This window comes from Puma concolor, chromosome D2 (assembly GCF_028749965.1).
Source record: "Puma concolor isolate L17-30 chromosome D2, mPumCon1.1.hap2, whole genome shotgun sequence".
Taxonomy (NCBI): Eukaryota; Metazoa; Chordata; class Mammalia; order Carnivora; family Felidae; genus Puma; species Puma concolor.
Window position 1 is genome coordinate 14,269,344 of NC_141677.1, and position 18,950 is coordinate 14,288,293.

Below are 18,950 nucleotides of genomic sequence, written 5' to 3' on the forward strand. Positions count from 1 at the left end.
AATTCTAATAGCATTTTTATGCAGGATAAAAGATAACAGAACTTGGATTATTTTCTAAGTTCTTAGAAACACCAAGCCAAACACTCTGCAATAGATAAAATAAAAAAACAGAAAACACAAACTTACGATTTAGGAGAAGTCTAGAAGTCCAGCAATCCAAAAGTAACCCGTAAAGCCTTTTGATGCAATAATGCCCGCAGGTGAGCCAGATCTGCAGAGAGTTAAATATCCCAATGTGCTTTGGACTTTAAATTGGTGCTAACAGTAAGATCTGACTTAAAAAAAATTAAGCTTTGGAGAAAAATACCGGGATCTCTGTAGATGATCATTGCTTGCTAAAGGGATTTAAGAAAGTTACCAGGTAGCAGCTGGATGAATCAATACCCAGCCCCATATGGTATCATTTATTTAAAAAAATTGTAATTTCTAGTTAGTGATTAGCTTTCGTGGATGATTTAAACAAAATTTTTAAAAAATGGAAGCAGCCCAATTGGTCAAAATATGTACTAAGAGCTCACAGTAAATGTAGCAAATGCACATGCATGGGTACACCCACACCCACACCCACACCCACACAAGGTCCTTGATGAAATCCAACGTCTGTGCATTACCACTCAGCAGGGCTACCTACTGGGCACAGATATTTGCAAAATCCTAGAAAAGTGGTGAAACCACCAGCATCCCCATGAGGCTGCCTTCTCCACATATTTCAGATGATAAAAGAAAGTGTTCCAGATATTCATTGGGGATGAAATCAGATAACAGGGAGAGAGGGAACTACATCTAGTTGGTGTAACTGAGTTTACAGTTCTCATAAATGGAGGGGCCAGAGAAGGATGGTTGGGGATTAAAAAAACCAAACTCTAATCCCGGATAGAGGTGTAAATTGAAAAAAGAACACCATAAGGGTATACCGCTAGTTTTGCTTTTCTTATACCCAAATCTCCCCCTTCGTTGCGTGCAGAGACTGACCCGGAGGTCCATCAAATCGACTCATTTCCTGAACTCTGAGCAGAAGTGAGATGAGCTACTTTCAGGCCTCTCCTCTCTAGCCTGTGGATGAGCGTCGCCATCTTGAAGTTGCATGTTGAAGATGAAGAGCCATAGCGAAGGGGTCTGGGTCCCAGAGTCACTGCTCAGGGGAGAGCTACCTGGTGATTAGGAATACGTTTTGGACGTGAATGAGTTTGGGCTACTCACCAGGTGTCCGTGTGATGGCACCTGGTGTTACACAGTGCCCCCTCTCCCCTCAGGCATGCTGCGTTAGGTGGGCACCAACAGTATCCTGTAAGACCCTGGGTTAACGGCTGCTTCCGCCTCGCCCCTCAGATTCCCCTACATCACTGGAATTCAGGAGATTCCTAAGAAATTGAAGGGAGTAGGTAGGTGGCCAGCTGCTCTTCTATTTTTCTTTTTTTTTTTTTAATGTTTATTCATTTTTTGAGAGACAGAGAGAGACAGAGCTGAGTGGGGAAGGGGCAGAGAGAGAGGGAGACACAGAAACCGAAGCAGGCTCCAGGCTCTGAGCCATTAGCACAGAGCCTGATGCGGGGCTCGAATTTGTGAACTGTGAGATCATGACCTAAGCCAAAGTCTGACGCTCAACCGACTGAGCCACCCAGGCGCCCAGCTGCTCTTCTATTTCTAAGAAGGAGTAAACATGGGGGATTCCTGGAGGAAACCTTCTAGAGGTTCTTAAATTCATTTCATTTATTTTCTTATGGTGAAGTATCTCTTCCTTAGGATGCCTTTCTATGGAGATACTTGTATTTACAAGTCAAAAGCTAAGAAGGCACACTTAGGTTCTTATGTGCTCATGTCAGCTCTCAGAGAGAAAGTGCCCTTCCCAGGGAGATTCCCCAGCCATCGGGTTCCCTCTCGGCCATTTTCCTCTATTCTAGACTCCTGCCATTACTGTTCCTGAGGCTCCTAATACAACTGCAGTTATTACTGGCTTGTGGCTTTATGTGTATTTCCAAATCTCCCCAGGAAGCATATTCTTTTTTTCAGTAAGAGAAAAAAAATTCACCATGTTTTGTTCTGAGCTAAAATTCACAACTCATTACACTGTAATTACACGAAGTCTCATTTCCCATAATTTCAGTAACTCTTTGTTTGTTTGTTTTTTTGATAATTTAGAGAAGATTGACCTCGGCTGAAGTTTACCAGTATTTTAACTCAAGGAAAGGGTTTTCTTGGGATGCCTGGCTGCTTCAGTCTGTAGAGCATACAACTCTTGATCTCAGGGTGGTGTGTTTGAGCCCCACGTTGGGTGTAGAGATTATTTCAAAAAAGGGGGGGTTTCAAAAATGTGACAATGCTGAATACAAGAAAAAATATGGAACGGAAAATACCATTGTTTAAAATGTTTTTAAAAATATGTTTTGGGGGGTTGCCTGGGTGGCTCAGTCAGTTAAGCGTCTGGCTTCGGCTCAGGTCATGATCTCACTGTTCACGGGTTCAAGCCCCGCATTGGGCTCTGTGCTGACAGCTCGGAGCCTGGAACCTGCTTCAGATTCTGTGTCTCCCCTCTCTCTGCCCCTTCTCTGCTCAGGCCCTGTCTCTCTCAAAAATAAACATTAGGGGCACCTGGATGGCTCAGTCGGTTAAGCGTCTGACATCGGCTCAGGTCATGATCTAGCAGTTCGTGAGTTTGAGCCCCGCGTCGGGCTCTGTGCTGACAGCTCTTAGCCTGGAGCCTGCTCTGGATTCTGTCTCCTTCTCTCTCTGCCCCTCCCCCACTTGTGCTCGGTCTCTATCAAAAATAAATAAGTGTATAAATTTTTTTAATTAAAAAATAAACATTAAAGAAGTAAAAAAATATATGTTCTGGAATGCCAGGGTAGCTCGGTCGGTTAAGCATCTGAGTCTTGATTTGGGCTCAAGTCATTGTTTGTGGGTTCCAGCCCCACACTGGGCCCTGTACTGACAATGCAAAGCCTGCTTGGGATTCTCTCTCTCTCTCTCTCTGCCCCTACCCTGATTGTGCTCTCTCTCTCTCTCTCAAAATTAATAAACTTAAAAAATATGTTTTAAGCACTGTGGAGAACTTTCACATCCTCTTTATTTCTCTATCATTGATGCATTTCTTATAAATCATTCCTAGTCATCCTTAAAGCAGTTTGACTGAGGAGTCCTGCTGGGCCATCATAAGCCCAGCTGCATGGGAAGGATCTGTTTGGAACCAGGCAGCAACCATGGATCTCCACACTGGGTGGGGATTGAGGCCACGGCCAGGAGCCCGGGGACTGGCTGGTCAGCACAGCCCTCCTAGGCTGCTCCTCGGGGTCTGGTATTCCTTGCTCCAGAACCAAAGTCCTAGGAGACTGCAGCCTGCTGGCCAAGTGCAGTTCACCCCTCCTTTCCCTCCCTGGACTGTGGGGGGGAGGGGTGGTGGCGCCCATATGGAGCATCTGTTCCCTTCAGCCTCCGAACCGATGCAATGTGCTGTTTTAAATAGGGATCAGATGCCGGGCAGCCAACACCAAGCCAACTACCCAGGAAATGTCCTCTCTGCTTGTAAGATTTTGGCAAAGGCATTTTAACTCATTTCATGGGGCAACCGTTTATCTATTATCTAATAAAACACCTTATTGAGATATTATCCACATGCTGTAAAATTCTCCCCTTTGAAGTATATGAAAAATTGAATTTTATTTAAAAATTTTTTAATGTTTATTTATTTTTGAGAGAGAGACAGAATGTGAGTGAGGGAGGGGCAGAAAGAGAGGGAGACACAGAATCTGAAGCAGGCTCCAGGCTCCGAGCTATCAGTACAGAGCCCGAAGCAGGGCTGAAACTCACAAACGTCAAAATCATGACCTGAGCCGAAGTCAGATGCTTAACTGACGGAGCCACCCAGGCACCCCGAAACTGAATTTTAGAATATTCACAGAATGGTACAACCACAACCACATTCCAATTTTAGAACAAATCATTTATTTTCAAAATCGAGTATGAAGAACTCCACATTATGCGTCCCTGGCTAGATTTGGAAACACACCTGTTCTACAGGGTGGTAGGTTCTCTGGCAACAGTTTCTTCTCTCCTGTTTCTCTTCAGCCTGAGCATCTGCAGAGCAGGTATGAGTTCCCAGAGACAGCTGTGACTCGATGTGGCAAGGCGGCTGGTCACTTCGTGTCCTCTGGCTCCAAATGGCCACATTCTGACAGAGAAGGTAGGATTGGAGGCTTCTAAGTGTCTTTGGGACCCTGATCAGCAGCAGAGGCCCCGTATCCTCTTTGTACTTTCTGTCTTTACTTCTACTCTTCAAAGGAGCAAAATTGGAAGAATCCTTTCATTGCTATCCAGACTGGCCTCTAGAGGGCAGACGATTCCCCAGACAGAGCACTGATGGAGCCTGTTTCTCAAAACCATGCCATGGTTCCATTGGAAGGGACTCTTTTTTCTGGGATTCTTCTCTCCATAGACCCCTCCTGGGTTAGCCACAGCTCACACCAGTCCTTGAAACCTGCTTGGGGTGGAGGTGGGAAGATGTGGTTTGTATCCTTTCTGGAAAGAAAGCTCTCAAAGCCCCTCAACCGTCTTCCAACTCGTGTTTATAATGTCCTGAGAGGACCATTAACCATTCCTGAGAGTTTTAACCTTTTTATGTCACATACCTCACCTTTAATATATATATTTTTTATTATTATAACATGTAAATAACATAAAACTTACCATGTAGGCATTTGCAGGTGTACATTTCAGCGGCACTGGGTACCTTCACATTGTTGTGCCCCGTTACCACCATCTGTCTCCAAAACATTTTTATCTTACAAAATTGAAACCCTGTCCCCACTGAATGAAAACTCTTCATTTCCAGCCGCTAGCGACCATACTTCTGTGTCTACGAACTTGACTATTCTGGGTACCTCATATAAGTGGATCATGTATTTGTCCTTTTGTGACTTCTTTCTTTCAGCATTATGTCTTCAACGTCCATCCATGGTGTACCGTGTGTCAGAATGTTCTTTTTAAGGCTGAATAATATTCCACTGCGTGTACATGTTGTTTATCTATTCATCTGTTGATGGACACTTGTGGAACTCCCACCCCTTGGCTTTTGGGAATAAGGCTGCTATGACCCTAGTGGACAAATACCCCTTTGAGTCCCTGCTTTCAATTCTTTTGGGTCTCCACCGTCTTTTAGGCCAAATGGGTGAGTGGGGTAAATCTTCTCTAGTGTAGGCTTTCCCAACTTTTTCATGCTGTGGCTTCCATAGGAAATGTTTGGCACCCTGACGTAACAAAATCATGGAGGTGACTCGTCCAGGCTCCACTAAGGGGGCTGAGGGGTTCCCCCTCACAGCACACACTGGACACATCAGGGAGGGAGCTCTCTGCTTTGGACAGCTCACCTCACCAGTTCTTATTTATTATTCTAATTTATTTTTGGTTTTTAATTTACATCCAAGTTAGTTAGCATATAGTGCAATAATGATTTCAGGAGCAGAACCCAGTGATTCATCCCCTGCGTATAACGCCCAGTGCTCACCCCAACAAGCACCCTTCTTTTTTTTTTTTTTTTTTTTTTAATTTTTTTTTTTTTCAACGTTTATTTATTTTTGGGACAGAGAGAGACAGAGCATGAACGGGGGAGGGGCAGAGAGAGAGGGAGACACAGAATCGGAAACAGGCTCCAGGCTCCGAGCCATCAGCCCAGAGCCCGACGCGGGGCTCGAACTCGCGGACCGCGAGATCGTGACCTGGCTGAAGTCGGACGCTTAACCGACTGCGCCACCCAGGCGCCCACAAGCACCCTTCTTAATGCCCCTTGTCCATATAGCCCACCCCCCCACCCACAAACCCTCCAGCAACCTTCAGTTTGTTCTCTACATTTAAGAGTCTCTTATGTTTTGTCTGCCTTCCTGTTTTTGTTATTATTTTTGTTTCCCTTCCCTTATGTTCATCTGTTTTGTCTCTTAAAGTCCTCATATGAGTGAAGTCATATGGTATTTGTCTTTCTCTAATTTCGCTTAGCATAATACACTCCATTCATGTTGGAGCGAGTGGCAAGATTTCATTGTTTTTGATGAACGAGTAATATTCCATTGTATATATAAACCACATCTTCTTCACCCATTCATCTGTCAATGGACATTTGGGCTCTTTCCATACTTTGGCTGCTATAAACATTGGGTACATGTGCCCCTTCCAAACAGCACACTTGTATCCTTTGGATAAATGTGCTATTGCTGGGTCGCAGGGTCGTTCTATTTTTAATTTTTTGAGGGACCTCCATACTGTTTTCCAGAGTGGCCGCACCAGTTTGCATTCCCACCAGCAGTGCAAAAAGATCCTCTCTGTCCGCATCCTCGCCAACATCCGTTGTTGCCTGAGTTGTCACTGTCAGCCACTCTGACAGGTGTGAGGTGGTACCTCATTGTGGTTTGGATTTGTATTTCCCTGATGATGATGAGTGATGTTGAGCATCAGCTCACCAGTTCTGACCCCCAAGGAGCAGTTGATGCATGGTGTATGGTCGCTCTAGGTGTGGCTGGCAGGGTGACGTGTCCTGAAGAAGCTTGCCGTCTCGTCTCTTCTCTGCTCTCCCCTCCCCCCCAACCCCTTAGAGAACCTGGCCGTTTGCAGCTGCAGAATGAGAGGCATTGGACCTCACGGCCCCTGGCTGCAGCTGCCTGGAACAGAATATTGAGGCTGGTACCTCAAATTCTCTACAGAGCTAGAACGAGGTTAGGACACTGAGGCAGAAGTGAGGGGTGGGAGTGGAGCTGGAAGACCGTGCCAACATGGCGACCGAGGCCGCCACTTGGAGGTAGCTATGAGGGCAACATGAGCTGAGGAAGCAGTCTGTGCAGAAAAAAGAGAGACACAAGCAACACCCAGAGCTGAGTAGGGGGCAGGTGCCTGGAGGGAAAGGAGGGGGGGGGTGAAGGGAGAGGAGGAGGGGAGGGAGACGATGCCTCAAGACATTTTGTATGAGGCCCAGATGGCTGTTTTGCATTTTGCTTTTGTGCCAGTCACCTCTGTCGTCACAATGAGAATCTTCGCCCCTTGAGGTGGCTGGGTGGGTTTTCGTGCCTTGGTGGTGCGGGAGGGTGGGACCTGCTGGGAGCGGGAATGGGCGGGAGTGGGCACCGTGGGAACGCAACAACGGGGCCACCAACACAGCACACGATGCTTCTTTTTTAAATAGTTTATTCATCTGTTTGGCCAAACAGGTAATGGAAACTGAGAATAATAATTTGCTAAAAAGTTCAGGTCACGAATGCCCCTTTCCCCTATGAAACGAAAGACTCCATGGTTAACAGAGTGCACCATTGGGTTATGACAACATTTCAAAATAAGGTCTCCATTTCGTATGTAACAATGTAAACTTCAAAAATAGTAAACTCTAACCCCCTTGTCCCTCTTTACAAGATCTATCACAGATAGAATTTTTCTGGCAGACCTAAATTGTGTAAGTAAACAGCCCGGTGCTTTAAAAGTTTCATAAAAAGGTTTACAGGTTCAGGAAGTAATTTTTCCAGCTTGGTCACGAAGTGAAAGCAATTCACCTCCGGCATAGTCTACCTTGTATGTGCATTGCACACCGCTAACCATGTGCCATTACACAGGTCACCAGCTTGTCATTTTTTGTACACACACACACACGCACATATATAGTTTTATTGGTTTCTAAAGATTTTTACACCTAAATGAGAAGACGGCGCCAGTGACTTACAATGTCACCTCGCTTCACGTAGGTAAAGACGAAAATTCTGTAGAAGGCACTGTAATTTCTCTTGCATGATCTTACACAGACACAGGAGAGCAGCCAGCTGAGGCTTGGGCTTCTCTTTCCCTCTCTGTCACCCGGCGCGGGCCTGTCCTCCTCCAACCGTCACCCCGAGGTTAAGTCCGCAGTTGATGGGTTCTGCAGTCCGTTTCCCTTTGCCGCGTCACCTCTTTACGTCCTCATCCATCCCTCCATCCGCCCAGATTGACCGAACAGTCAGCTTTTGGTTCGTTGAGATCCCTTAAAATTAAGAATACAGCTCTGGTATAAAACAAAATATGACCCTACCATAGCTGGAAAGTAATCACAGTGTGCAATGTAATTTTCAGTTGCTAAGATTCAGAACACTTGGCCCTGCCTCTCGCCGTCCCCGGACAATCAATGCCAGGGTAACTGTAACCAGCTTTACATTCACTGAAAAAGGGCCGAGAGGCTCTTCTTGTCGCTCTCATTTTGAACTGGTAACCTTAGGAGAAAGGTCTGATGTGGAAAAAGAGCAAGCAAATTGGACATGCCAATAAATACCGTATAACTTACCGCAGATTACCGGAACTGTACAGGTATGTACACCTTACCAAACCGAGGGGCCCCCGCCAGGAAGAGACCCCCCAAGTCACTAACAACGAGCGTGAGCGTTCGCCGCAGAGTTCTGGAGGGCCCACGGTCAGCGGGCGAACGAAGGGCGGGCTCTTCTGTTCTTGCTCTGAGGTCCCGAGCCCTGGTCTGCAGCGCCCTCCGCTGTCTCCTCCTTCTTCCTCACCTTGAGGCGGGTCAGCAGCTTGATCAACCAGACATCCCACTCCTCGGGCAAGAGCAGGAGGAGGAAGCCCAGGCCGATGATGATGATGGCGATGACCCGGACTCCGTTGAAGACGATCTTACTGGTGTAGTGATCAACCACTGCACGAGACCGAGAAAAGCCGGGTTACTCGGAGGTGAGACAGGCGCAGGGGCTGGGGCGTCCCCTCGCGGGCCGGCAGGAAGCGGTCTTCCTTGACCACAGGATCTTCCTCAGGGTGGCTTCGTTCCTTGCGGGCAGGGGCTGCCTCTCACTTTTATAAGCCTGGAGCTTGTATGTCACTTCCCCAAACTGACCTGGCACCTCAGTTCAGGCACTGATTTATGTGACAGGCAAAATAAATGGTGGGGGGGGGGCAATTGGAGATTCCCCCCCCGGACGATTATTTTTGGCCCACCTCCCGAGGGTCTGGGGGAGGGGGGGCGGGCAGGATAATGAAAACATTATTGCTTTCTTTATATTTTTGGTACTTTTCATGTTTTTTTTTTTTTTTTTTTTTTACAATGACGTTTTGTATTTATAATTTAAAAGCATTATTTCCCAATATCCGCATAGGTACGGTTTAAAGACCAAACTCACACTGGTGTTTTGAAGATAATAAATATAAATTCTTGTTCCACCCCAGGCCGTTATTAGCACGACACTTCAAAGCCACCTGAGTCGTCACTGACTATTCAAGTTTATTAAAGGTCCACGGGGCACATGGCTCATACCGGACCCACATCGGGTGAGGGAACACAGTGAGAAGCAGGATTAACGTCCGGTCATAAAAATCCACACCATCACTCTCTTCATAGCTGAATGGTCAAAACCACTGGGGATATTAAGGTTTTTCTTTTTTCCTTTTTTTTGCTTTATTTCCCTGCGTTCTTAATTAAAAGCCAGACAAAACAAATTTGGAGGCCGCCTTCTACACAAGAGACACCAACTGCTTACTTTTCTATCACTTCGTGACAGAGCGTTTGCTGACTTCGAGCACGCGGCCTTTGAAAGCCACCTTGCTGGCCGGCGGTTGCCGGCTCTCCACGTGTGGGCCCGGGATGTGGCCCCGGACATGGCCTGGCTCTGGCCTTCTCCCCTCACGGGTCTCCATTCTCCCTGCCTCCCCCCAGCCTCCCCTCCCTGCCTCTCACCTTGCCACTAGGAGAGGCAGAGAAAGACACAGGGATAAGAGTTAAAACGGGAAGAGAAACTTTTTAGCAGCCCTTTTGTGGAACTAAAGTGCCTCTTTTGTCTCACTGCAATTCAGCAAGGCTTTAATTTTTAATAATGGCGGAACATTCTGTGAATTCAACGGACAAGGACAGTCAATTAGCAGGGCCCACGGGCTGCGTCCCAGATAGGCGCCAGGGAGGGTCGGGAAACCACCCAATGGCTCCGCTCTGACACATCAGGTAAGGGTGGCCACCTTTGCTCCTCTCTTCCACTGGGGAATTGGATGTGATCCCTTCCTTGGCCGCAGAATTAAACTCTCAGGTTGCAGGTGAGTGATGAGAAATGATGCTGATTTCTCTCTCAAACCCCTGGCTGTATGATACGGTCAAAGTAAGCATCCGTCTAGGAACCACCTGTGATACGCCTTCTCCAAGTGAAGAACGCCGGGACTACAAAGACGCCGTAAGGGGTAGGGGGTCAGCTGAGAAGTTATTTTCCAAAAGGCAGCAGTGTCTGGAGGCTCACAGTGAGGACCGCTTCTTACCAGCTCTCTCTGGCGCATTCAGCCTTTTGAGATATTGACCGAGGGGAGGTACTACCTTCACATTCGGGTGGGACAAGCAAAGACCCAGCGAGGCAATGGGTTGGGACCACCATCCTCCAGGTGGGCAGAGCCTGTGCTGCCACCCCCGCCAGGCCTTTTTCCACACGCTGCCCTGAGGTACCCCTAGGAGGGTCTGGGGCCAGGGTGAGGCACATACAGAACAAGTGGGACAGGAGGGGTGAGGAGCCAGATCACAGGAAAAGGCTTCGGAAATTGAGAGCTGTCAACGGGGCGAGTGCTACAGAGAGAAGAGATTTACAAACCCTTCTCCGGCTAACGACAGGTTATACGGGGGCGTCAGGTGTCGGGGGGTGGGGTGCTACGGGAAGAAAATCCAAAATTGCCACCAGGATGAGCCAGGAAAGGAGGAAGGTGGGGGGCAGGCGACCACAAAGTTTTGGAAGAGCTGCCGACTGTCCCCAGCAGAAAACAAAGCAAGGTCCCGAGTCACCGGGGGAAAGGGCTCTCGCTCTCCGGGGAGGTGGAGAATCACGTGCACGCTCCTTCAGTCTGTACACCCTACATCATACCCATCACACCCTGAGCACATTTTCTGCCCCAGAAAGTCACTTGCAAAGTTGAAAGTTTCTTCCCGCTACATATTTTTCTATGCTTCTTACTCATATGAATGATACTCCTCTCCGGTCCTCACGTCAGTTAGCCCTGAGATGGCTTTAGACGAGCTGTACTTTGGTGTGCTACGTGAAAATCAATGCATGCTGGAGAAATACCATATATATGAGAAACACCGACTTGTACCTAAGTGCTTGCTTTCTTTCATTTTTTATTTGTTTATTTTGAGAGAGAGCGAGCAGGCTCCACGCTGTCAACATGAAGCCCGACATGGGGCTCAATCCCACAAACCGTGAGATCATGACCTGAGCCGAAATCAACAGTCAGACACTCAACCGACTGAGCCACCCAGGCACCCCTAAGTGCTTTCTTTTTATAAGAAGGTTAAACCTGCTTTCCATGGCAGGCACAGCAAGAGTGTGTGTGAGTATGTGTGTTTGTAAGCATGCACACGTGTGTGTGTGTGTGTGTGTGTGTGCAAGCAGATATTGGAAGCCATACTGGCTTACCTGCATTCACAGGTACACTGAGGACGATTCCAACAGACATCAGAGTGGGATACGTAACAGCAATTCCAAAATTTAATACAATATTGAATGCTGAAATAAAGAAGAGAGAGGGTGTTATTCGTGGCTGGCCCTGGACTTTACAGCCTCCCTGGTCTGTCCCACCCCACCTTCTCTGATGAGGCTGGAGTCACGGGAGTTACCACTGACTCAGTGACCTTGGGTGGGGGTTAGGGTCGAACACCCTGACTATGTAGCTTTCCTCCCTTCCCTGAGCTCTGAAGAAGGGAAAAGAAATCTGGAAAAGGTGGTCAGCGGGAAGGCACTGGAAAAGAGGGCTGGGGCCATCCTACGCATCCTACATCCCGGTGCTTTCTGCCGGCAGTGACCATGGCAGGCGCTTCGGGTTATGCATTTTTAGGTGGAAACTGGGCGAGGCACCTTCTTGGCCACTTTTCTGCCTAGGACCCGCCTTCCATCAAGGAATGGTGATGATGATATTAACAGTAATCATAACTGATAATATTTATTGGACACCGATGTGTATTAGACACTGTTCTAAGAACCTTGCACGTATTATTTGCCAACTCCCTACCGGTCCCGTGGGGACTGTTCTGTTATCAGTTCTGTTATCAGTAGGTCACTATTCAGAGCGGCAGTGACCATGGCTACTACTGCCTCGACTGTGGTTCTGAATTAGAATCCAGTGCCATCTGGGGCGCCTGGGTGGCGCAGTCGGTTAAGCGTCCGACTTCAGCCAGGTCACGATCTCGCGGTCTGGGAGTTCGAGCCCCGCGTCGGGCTCTGGGCTGATGGCTCGGAGCCTGGAGCCTGTTTCCGATTCTGTGTCTCCCTCTCTCTCTGCCCCTCCCCCACTCATGCTCTGTCTCTCTCTGTCCCAAAAATAAATAAATACGTTGAAAAAAAATTTAAAAAAAAAAAAAAAAAAAAGAATCCAGTGCCATCTTTACATGGACTTAACAGTCTTTAAAGACTCAACCATCTTGAAAAGCACTGGGAATTTCAGCCTAACAACAGAATGCTTTTCTTCTTCAGGGCATGGGTTTGCAGATGCCCCTTGAGTTGCCCGGTCCTGTTCACCCATCATTGCTTCTGACGGCGGGGATTCTGACGGGGTGATCGACACTTACTCAATAAGAGGACTGAAAATCCACAAAGGTTTCCCCATGGAATGTCATCGAAGGAGCTCCAATATTCCACTTTGGTAAAGTAGAGGATGACGGGAATACAGGTGATGAAGAGGACGTTAAACACACCCAAAATGGACAAAAATAAGGCGGCTTCTCCGAACTTAGCACTGCCCAGGAGGAGCTTGAACAGAACCTGCCGGAGGAAGCAGAGGAGGCCGGGTGAAGACTCGCCCCAGACGTCACCTTGTCACAGGGGGAGTAGAATGCACCTGATGAGGCTGGGCTGGACCACAGGACTGCAGCCACATGAAGGGTAAATCCTACCTTACCAGGCTTCATGGAAAAGGTGGTGGGGTCTGACCTATGTGCACCTGTACACATATCCAAATCTCAGTAGCGCCATAATGAAGAGTTACGGATCTCTGGCCTCATAGAAGGCATCTTCAGGACTCATGGGTTTTCACGCTAGGCTTCATTTGTCTGTGTTGTGTTCATGAATGTTTACTTATTTTTGAGAGAGAGAGCAAGAGCGCGTGCGTGCGAGAGAGCACACAAGTGGGGAAGGGCCGAAAAAGAGAGAGGGAGACACAGAATCCGAAGCAGGCTCCAGGCTCCGAGCTGACAGCACAGAGCCCGACGCGAGGCTCAAACTCATGAGCCATGAGATCACGACCCGAGCCAAAGTCGGACCCTCAACTAACTGAGCCACCCAGGTGCCCCTGTCTGTGTTGTATTCATCACACGACATCCCAGGTTCAGAGAGTCTGAAGAGGAGGAAGCCACAGAAATTACAAGTGACTACCATTCGTCTGATGGATCTCTGACTTTGCACAACACAGCTTGCCCTCAGTGAAAAGAGCTTCGGCTGCAAAGCCATGTTCTGCAAATCGAAGGTAGAGGGACTGCAACACTCAGCTCATCTCTGCTCCATCCCGCCACCTCATTCCAGAACCGGCAAGGGTTTTAGTGGAACGCGCCTGCCCCACTCTGAGTTCTTACACCTTTTCTTGTTTGTACATATTTCAAATGGGTGAGGGCCGGAGAGAGAGGGATAGATGTGCCTGGAGGCTGGGAAGCTGGGATTACAGAGGCAGCCTTCAGGGAACGATCCACAACCAGGGAACTAACTGATCTGAGTGGAGCTTGAGTCTCCTCCTACCCTGCCTGCTTCTTCCTTTTTTCAGCCAGTTCTCAAGTCTTTCAGGTATTTCTGGGCATACGTGCAAGGAGCACAAAGAGGGAAATAAATTGCTCAGGCTTCCACCCGCTAGCCCCTCTGCGTAAGGAGGGGGCGGGGAGGAGATGGGAAATGGGAATCAAAATCAGCATTATTTGTGCTCATTGTGGATTGATTGCATTTCCGTGTGCCCTCTGCTTCCCATTAGCACGCAGCTAATCGAGTGCAGCCGAGTGTGGCCTTGTCCTATTTTCTGCATTTGAATAGTGTCTTTGAAGTCTCAGAGCGGCGTGGGCCTATCACATCCTCTTGGCGAGCTGTGTTCCGGAGAAGGAAGATGGCCTGTGTGCGTCTCTCTGTGGGCAGTGAGGGCAGGGAGCTGACGAAGGATGGGAAGGTGCCGTTATTTCGCATTCCCAAACCACAAAATGTCTACGCACAGAGCTGGGAAAAAGTGCCTTTTCCTATACCTCTCTACCATACATCATTTTCTCTGTCCTACTGTCTGGATCCCCAAAGGGCCAGTAAGTCTCAAGGCTAAATCCTCACTCCTCCCTGGATCCTCCTCGAAACCTCCAGGTCAGGCTCCCAGCTTGGAGATCAGAGACTATTTGCATTCTTCACCATGGACATAAAAGAAGGAGAGAGGAAGAAAGGGAAGGAGGAGGGAGAGCAGCCAGAAGCCATGATGGGGTGGGGGAGCAGAGAGTGGGGATCAAAACTGGTCCCATCCAGGGGCGCCTGGGCAGCTCAGTAGGTTACGCATCTGACTTCAGCTTAGGTGATGATCTCGCGGTTTGTGAGTTCGAGCCCCGCGTCGGGCTCTGTGCTGACAGCTCAGAGCCTGGACCCTGCTTCGGATTCTGTGTCTCCCTCTCTCTCTGCTCCTCCCCCACTCGCACCCTGTCTCTCTCTCAAAAATAAGTAAATGTTGGGGCGCCTGGGTGGCTCAGTCGGTTAAGCGTCCGACTTCGGCTCAGGTCACGATCTCGCGGTCCGTGAGTTCGAGCCCCGCGTCGGGCTCTGGGCTGATGGCTCAGAGCCTGGAGCCTGCTTCCAATTCTGTGTCTCCCTCTCTCTCCGCTCCTCCCCCGTTCATGCTCTGTCTCTCTCTCTGTCTCAAAAATAAATAAACGTTAAAAAAAAAATAAGTAAATGTTATTATTTTTTTTTTAATGGTCCCATCCACACCTGCCGTTGGGACATGCTTTCCAGCACTTCCCAACATTTTGTCAAAAATAGGTTATAATCCCCATATCATAGTAGTTGTTCTTCAGATCTCCGGGCAGTGCTCCAAATGCATTATGGATTCATGCTGAGTACGGGTAGCTGCACAAACCATGGGATGAAAGGTTTCATTGACAAGGCTGCACCGGGTATTTAAATCTTCACGTCAGACCTGGTGGGAAATCATCTCCCCCAACACCGAACCAGCCCTTTAGGGCCCCCGATCCTCCTCCAGTCTTTGCCAAACCATGAAGTCACCGACATCTGACACTGCCGATCCACTGCTCCATCTATGTTATCCCCAGTACTGCAAAGATACGGCCGTCGATGGCAAGATCTAGAGAGCCAAAGCCAAGAGCAGGTGCACGCCTCATCACTACAAGTCTGTATGCTGCTCACCTTAAAACACAGGTGCCATCAAGGTGCCCCAAACGTACTGGGCCAGCCACGCAGAGGCCCGCTGTTCTCTCCCGGGAAAGCTCAGGGAGCTTGCTCTGTGCGTACTTACCTTGTAGAGGGCAGACATGGACGCAGAGCCCACCACCAGCGCTATGCCGATGACAGAGTGGCTGTGGAAGCCATCCGCATAGGTCATCATCACGATCCCAGCGATGGCGAGGATGGCGGCCACAATCTGGACAGAAGAAAGAAGACAGCGGTGAGGGTAGTGGTGGGGAATCCGATGGGCCGCTGGAGGGTGAATGCGGTAGAAAAGCTCATGAGAGTTCAGTAATGGGACGGAAGAGTGGGGTCTCCTTTCCAGGTCTCTGGAGAACGAGCGAAATTTCCGTTCTTGCTCAGTAAAGCTTGGTGCGACCGAAGAACCCGGAATGGCTGTTAGGAAGGAGACATGCTCATCCCGTGGTGGCCCGTCACTGGGAGCCTTGGGAACCGCAGGGGAGGCGGCCGTAACGCCAACAGCAGGTGGTTTGGCCATGACAGGGGTGGTAGACAGCACCTGGAAGTCACCTCGGTTCCTTCCCAACCTTCTGAAAGCACCTCATGGGATCTTGCTTTTACGTACTTTGTATCTCAACAGAGAGAGGGCGCAGATCATGACCCCATTTAACATGCCAGCAGTAGGGTCTTCTGATAGAGTGAGTGTCATATGACAAAGGGCAACAGTGTCCCCACCCTGGGAGGGCAGCTCCTTTTCTTAGCTGCTGCAGGGCCATCCCCCCCGCCCCCCGCCGACCCCCCCCAATCCTGTCATTATCCGGATATAGACTTCCTGGGTGGAATGGCCCTTCCAGGGAGACGTACACATTCCTGCCACTGCGCCCAATGAAACTGTCGGATTACCCAGGAGACCGACTCCGTGGGATGACATTTCGCAAAGAAGAAATGCATCAGCGCGGCGAACAAGGACAAGTTTGGACCCGAGGCGGTCAGGGAGCTACCGAAATGTTGCTGGTGCCGAGCGGGGGTGCTGTAGGCAAAACACGGGGAGGCCAGAACAAATGTGCGCGGTACAAGTTTCCGCTACTGGGTTTGCTGGGAGCTTTCTCTCTCTTAACGGATCAAAGTTGACCTCAGCTGCCTACAACAATATCAGTCGCCACTTACTAACTCGGGGGTCACGGGCTAAGTGTTCTCTATGTATTTTCCCGCTTTATCCTCAAAACAGGTAGATACGATCATTCGTTTCATTTTGTAAACATGAAAGCTTTGGCTCAGGGAGGCTACGTAACTCGCCCAAAGTCACAGCGCTGGTGTGTGGCTGAGCGGGGACGCCAAATTTCAGGTCTGTCTGGTTGCAAAGTCACTGTTTATCTCAACAGGAAAGGCTGGCTCACGTCACATGCTACCGCCAACCACCCTGTCTGGGGTTGGAACTGTGGTTTCCTTCGCGGCTTAAACATACAAATTTCAGGTTAGTGCAAGGTGCTGCGGTTGAGCGTCACGCAGCCTGAGTTACAAACTTCTGGTAGGTTCCTCACACAGTACTTCCGGGTCATGATAAATCTGCCCGGAGAACACAGAGGCTCTCGAGAGAGCAGGTGATGGTCATCTGCTAGAGAAGTGCCAGGCCCGTGTCTGCCTACTTGTCCTTTCTGGGTTAGTGACTCGCTGTTAGGCAGATGCTTCATCCCGCATCACACACGGCATCTATTTCATACTCAGATGCTACCCATACTGTGTGCGACTGCTCACGTAGGGAAAGAAACAGAGACCGTGAGACAGTAAGGGGGTTTTCTTCCCCCCTCCAGAAGAAGAGAGGGGCAAGCGATAAGGCCGGCAGGGAAAGAGGGCGGCTTCTGGTCCAGGGGACGCACACAGCGCAAAGATGCCGCTTGGAACAGTTTAACCTGGCTGGGCACCGGAGGTCCGCAGAAGAGAAAAATAACTAGAAAAAAAGGAGGGAAGAAAACAGCTGCGTTTCAGACGATTTGGTGCAGCCCCAACGGCATGAAAGAGTGGAGGGAAGGGGTTGGAGGGGTAAGAGTGAGAACCTTCCAGTCAGCAGTCGGGAGCCCGGGCCCCGAGATTTCATTCTGACAGGTGGCACCGGGGGACTGTGGTTCCCCCCCCGCCCCCCCCACCTCACTGGCTCAGACCTCTAGTTCTCCTCTTCGGAGTCCTGGCCACAGGTCACAGGGGACTCCTGTGAGCTCCACTGTGAGGCCCCCACTCTCCCAGCACCAGCAGCCCTGATGGGACCCCTAGCCCTGAGCCTGGGGCACCCCCACGGTGCTGGAGCTAAGCTCACTCTTAACGCCCCCCGAACAGCAGGGCAGAGCTGAAACACCCTATGGATTTGGTGGGGGGGGTGGGCGGGACCTGGAAGTCCTCCCTCAAGCCTGACGTTTTCTTTCAAGATCCCAGTTCTATCTTTAAAAAAATACGTGCAGGGGCGCCTGGCTGGCTCAGTCCGTTAAGCATCCGACTTCAGCTGAGGTGATGATCTCTCGGTTCGTGGGTTCGAGCCCCGCGTCGGGCTCTGTGCTGACAGCTCAGATTCTGTGTCTCCCTCTTTCTCTGCCCCTCCCCCCGCTTGCGCTCTTATCACTATCCAGCAAGGCCAGACATGCCTGTCCTGTGGTTTCACATGTCCCTTGTCTAGATCGGGGTGTCCCTGAGGGAGAATGCGGGGTTTGAGGAGGAAATAAAGAAAAGTAGACAGCCGAATTTCCCCCGGCCCTCCTTTCTCCCACCTTCCACCACCCCCTCCAGGTAGCCCACTGACCTGTCCCAAAACGGGGACTTGGGGCTTCAGACTGGTGGCTGACAGAGGCCCTAAGACCAAGAAGGGTGAGATCACCATCTCTTCTCCAGCTGGAGGGGAGGAGAGTTAGACACAGGAGACTCCGAGGCCAGTGTGGTGCCAATTACCCTTTTAGTGGTGGCCTCGCCTCGCGTGGTGACCCCACCAGAGCCTGCCTGGCCCCGGGGGCTTTGGATTCAGAGCTCCAGCAACTCAGTGATGCGCCCTGCGTCCCCTGTGGCCACACTACCCCATCTCCAATGTCAGGCTGAGCGGAAGGAGGTGAAGCCCTCGAACATCCAGGAGGAAAGGTGGGTGCAGCTGCAGCACCACAGTCGGGCCCCCTCTCAGACGGGCTCTGCCCTCTACTCTGCCCAGACCGCGATGGGCCGCACGTCCTCTGCCTAACCAAGCCCCGGGTGCTGCACTGTGGATGTCGACAGTTGGGGGCAATTTTGAGAAATGGAAAGGACGCGTTTTAAATATACTTCCCCTAACACTTCCCCTCCCAGCTCCTGGCTGCTCTTCCCCACTCAGAAGAGTGGAACAGGAAGGGGCTGGCTGTGAGCCCTCCAGTGACCCCCCCCCACCTCCCCCGCCGTGCGCTGTGTCCCAGCTCCCCCCAGCTGTGCTCAGGTGGCAGGGGGCAGCCTCCCAAACAGAAGGCAGTCGAGATTGGAAGTGGAGCTACCACTCAGGGATGGCCCCTCGGGCGACACCAAGAAAGCACTGTCATTATTGAAAACATCAGCTGGAATCTGAGATGGGAACTGGTCTGGGAAAAAGCACGGATCCCCGGGAATGTGCTGCTA

At 50.0% G+C, this 18,950-nt stretch overlaps 1 protein-coding gene across 3 annotated transcripts in view; it reads right to left on the bottom strand.

Annotated features, from left to right (window-relative positions):
- Positions 1 to 7,144: 7,144 nt before the first annotated feature.
- Positions 7,145 to 18,950, bottom strand: part of SLC35F3 (solute carrier family 35 member F3) — a 406,817-nt gene continuing 395,011 nt past the window's right edge. For all 3 annotated transcript variants that reach the window (XM_086679659.1, XM_086679658.1, XM_025915052.2), the window contains 4 exons: positions 15,442 to 15,567; positions 12,530 to 12,722; positions 11,382 to 11,471; positions 7,145 to 8,641 (listed from right to left, as the gene is read on the bottom strand). In XM_086679659.1, the coding sequence (XP_086535785.1) occupies positions 8,406 to 8,641; positions 11,382 to 11,471; positions 12,530 to 12,722; positions 15,442 to 15,567 (645 nt within the window). In that variant the 3' untranslated portion in view covers positions 7,145 to 8,405. The remainder of the gene's footprint in view (positions 8,642 to 11,381; positions 11,472 to 12,529; positions 12,723 to 15,441; positions 15,568 to 18,950) is intronic.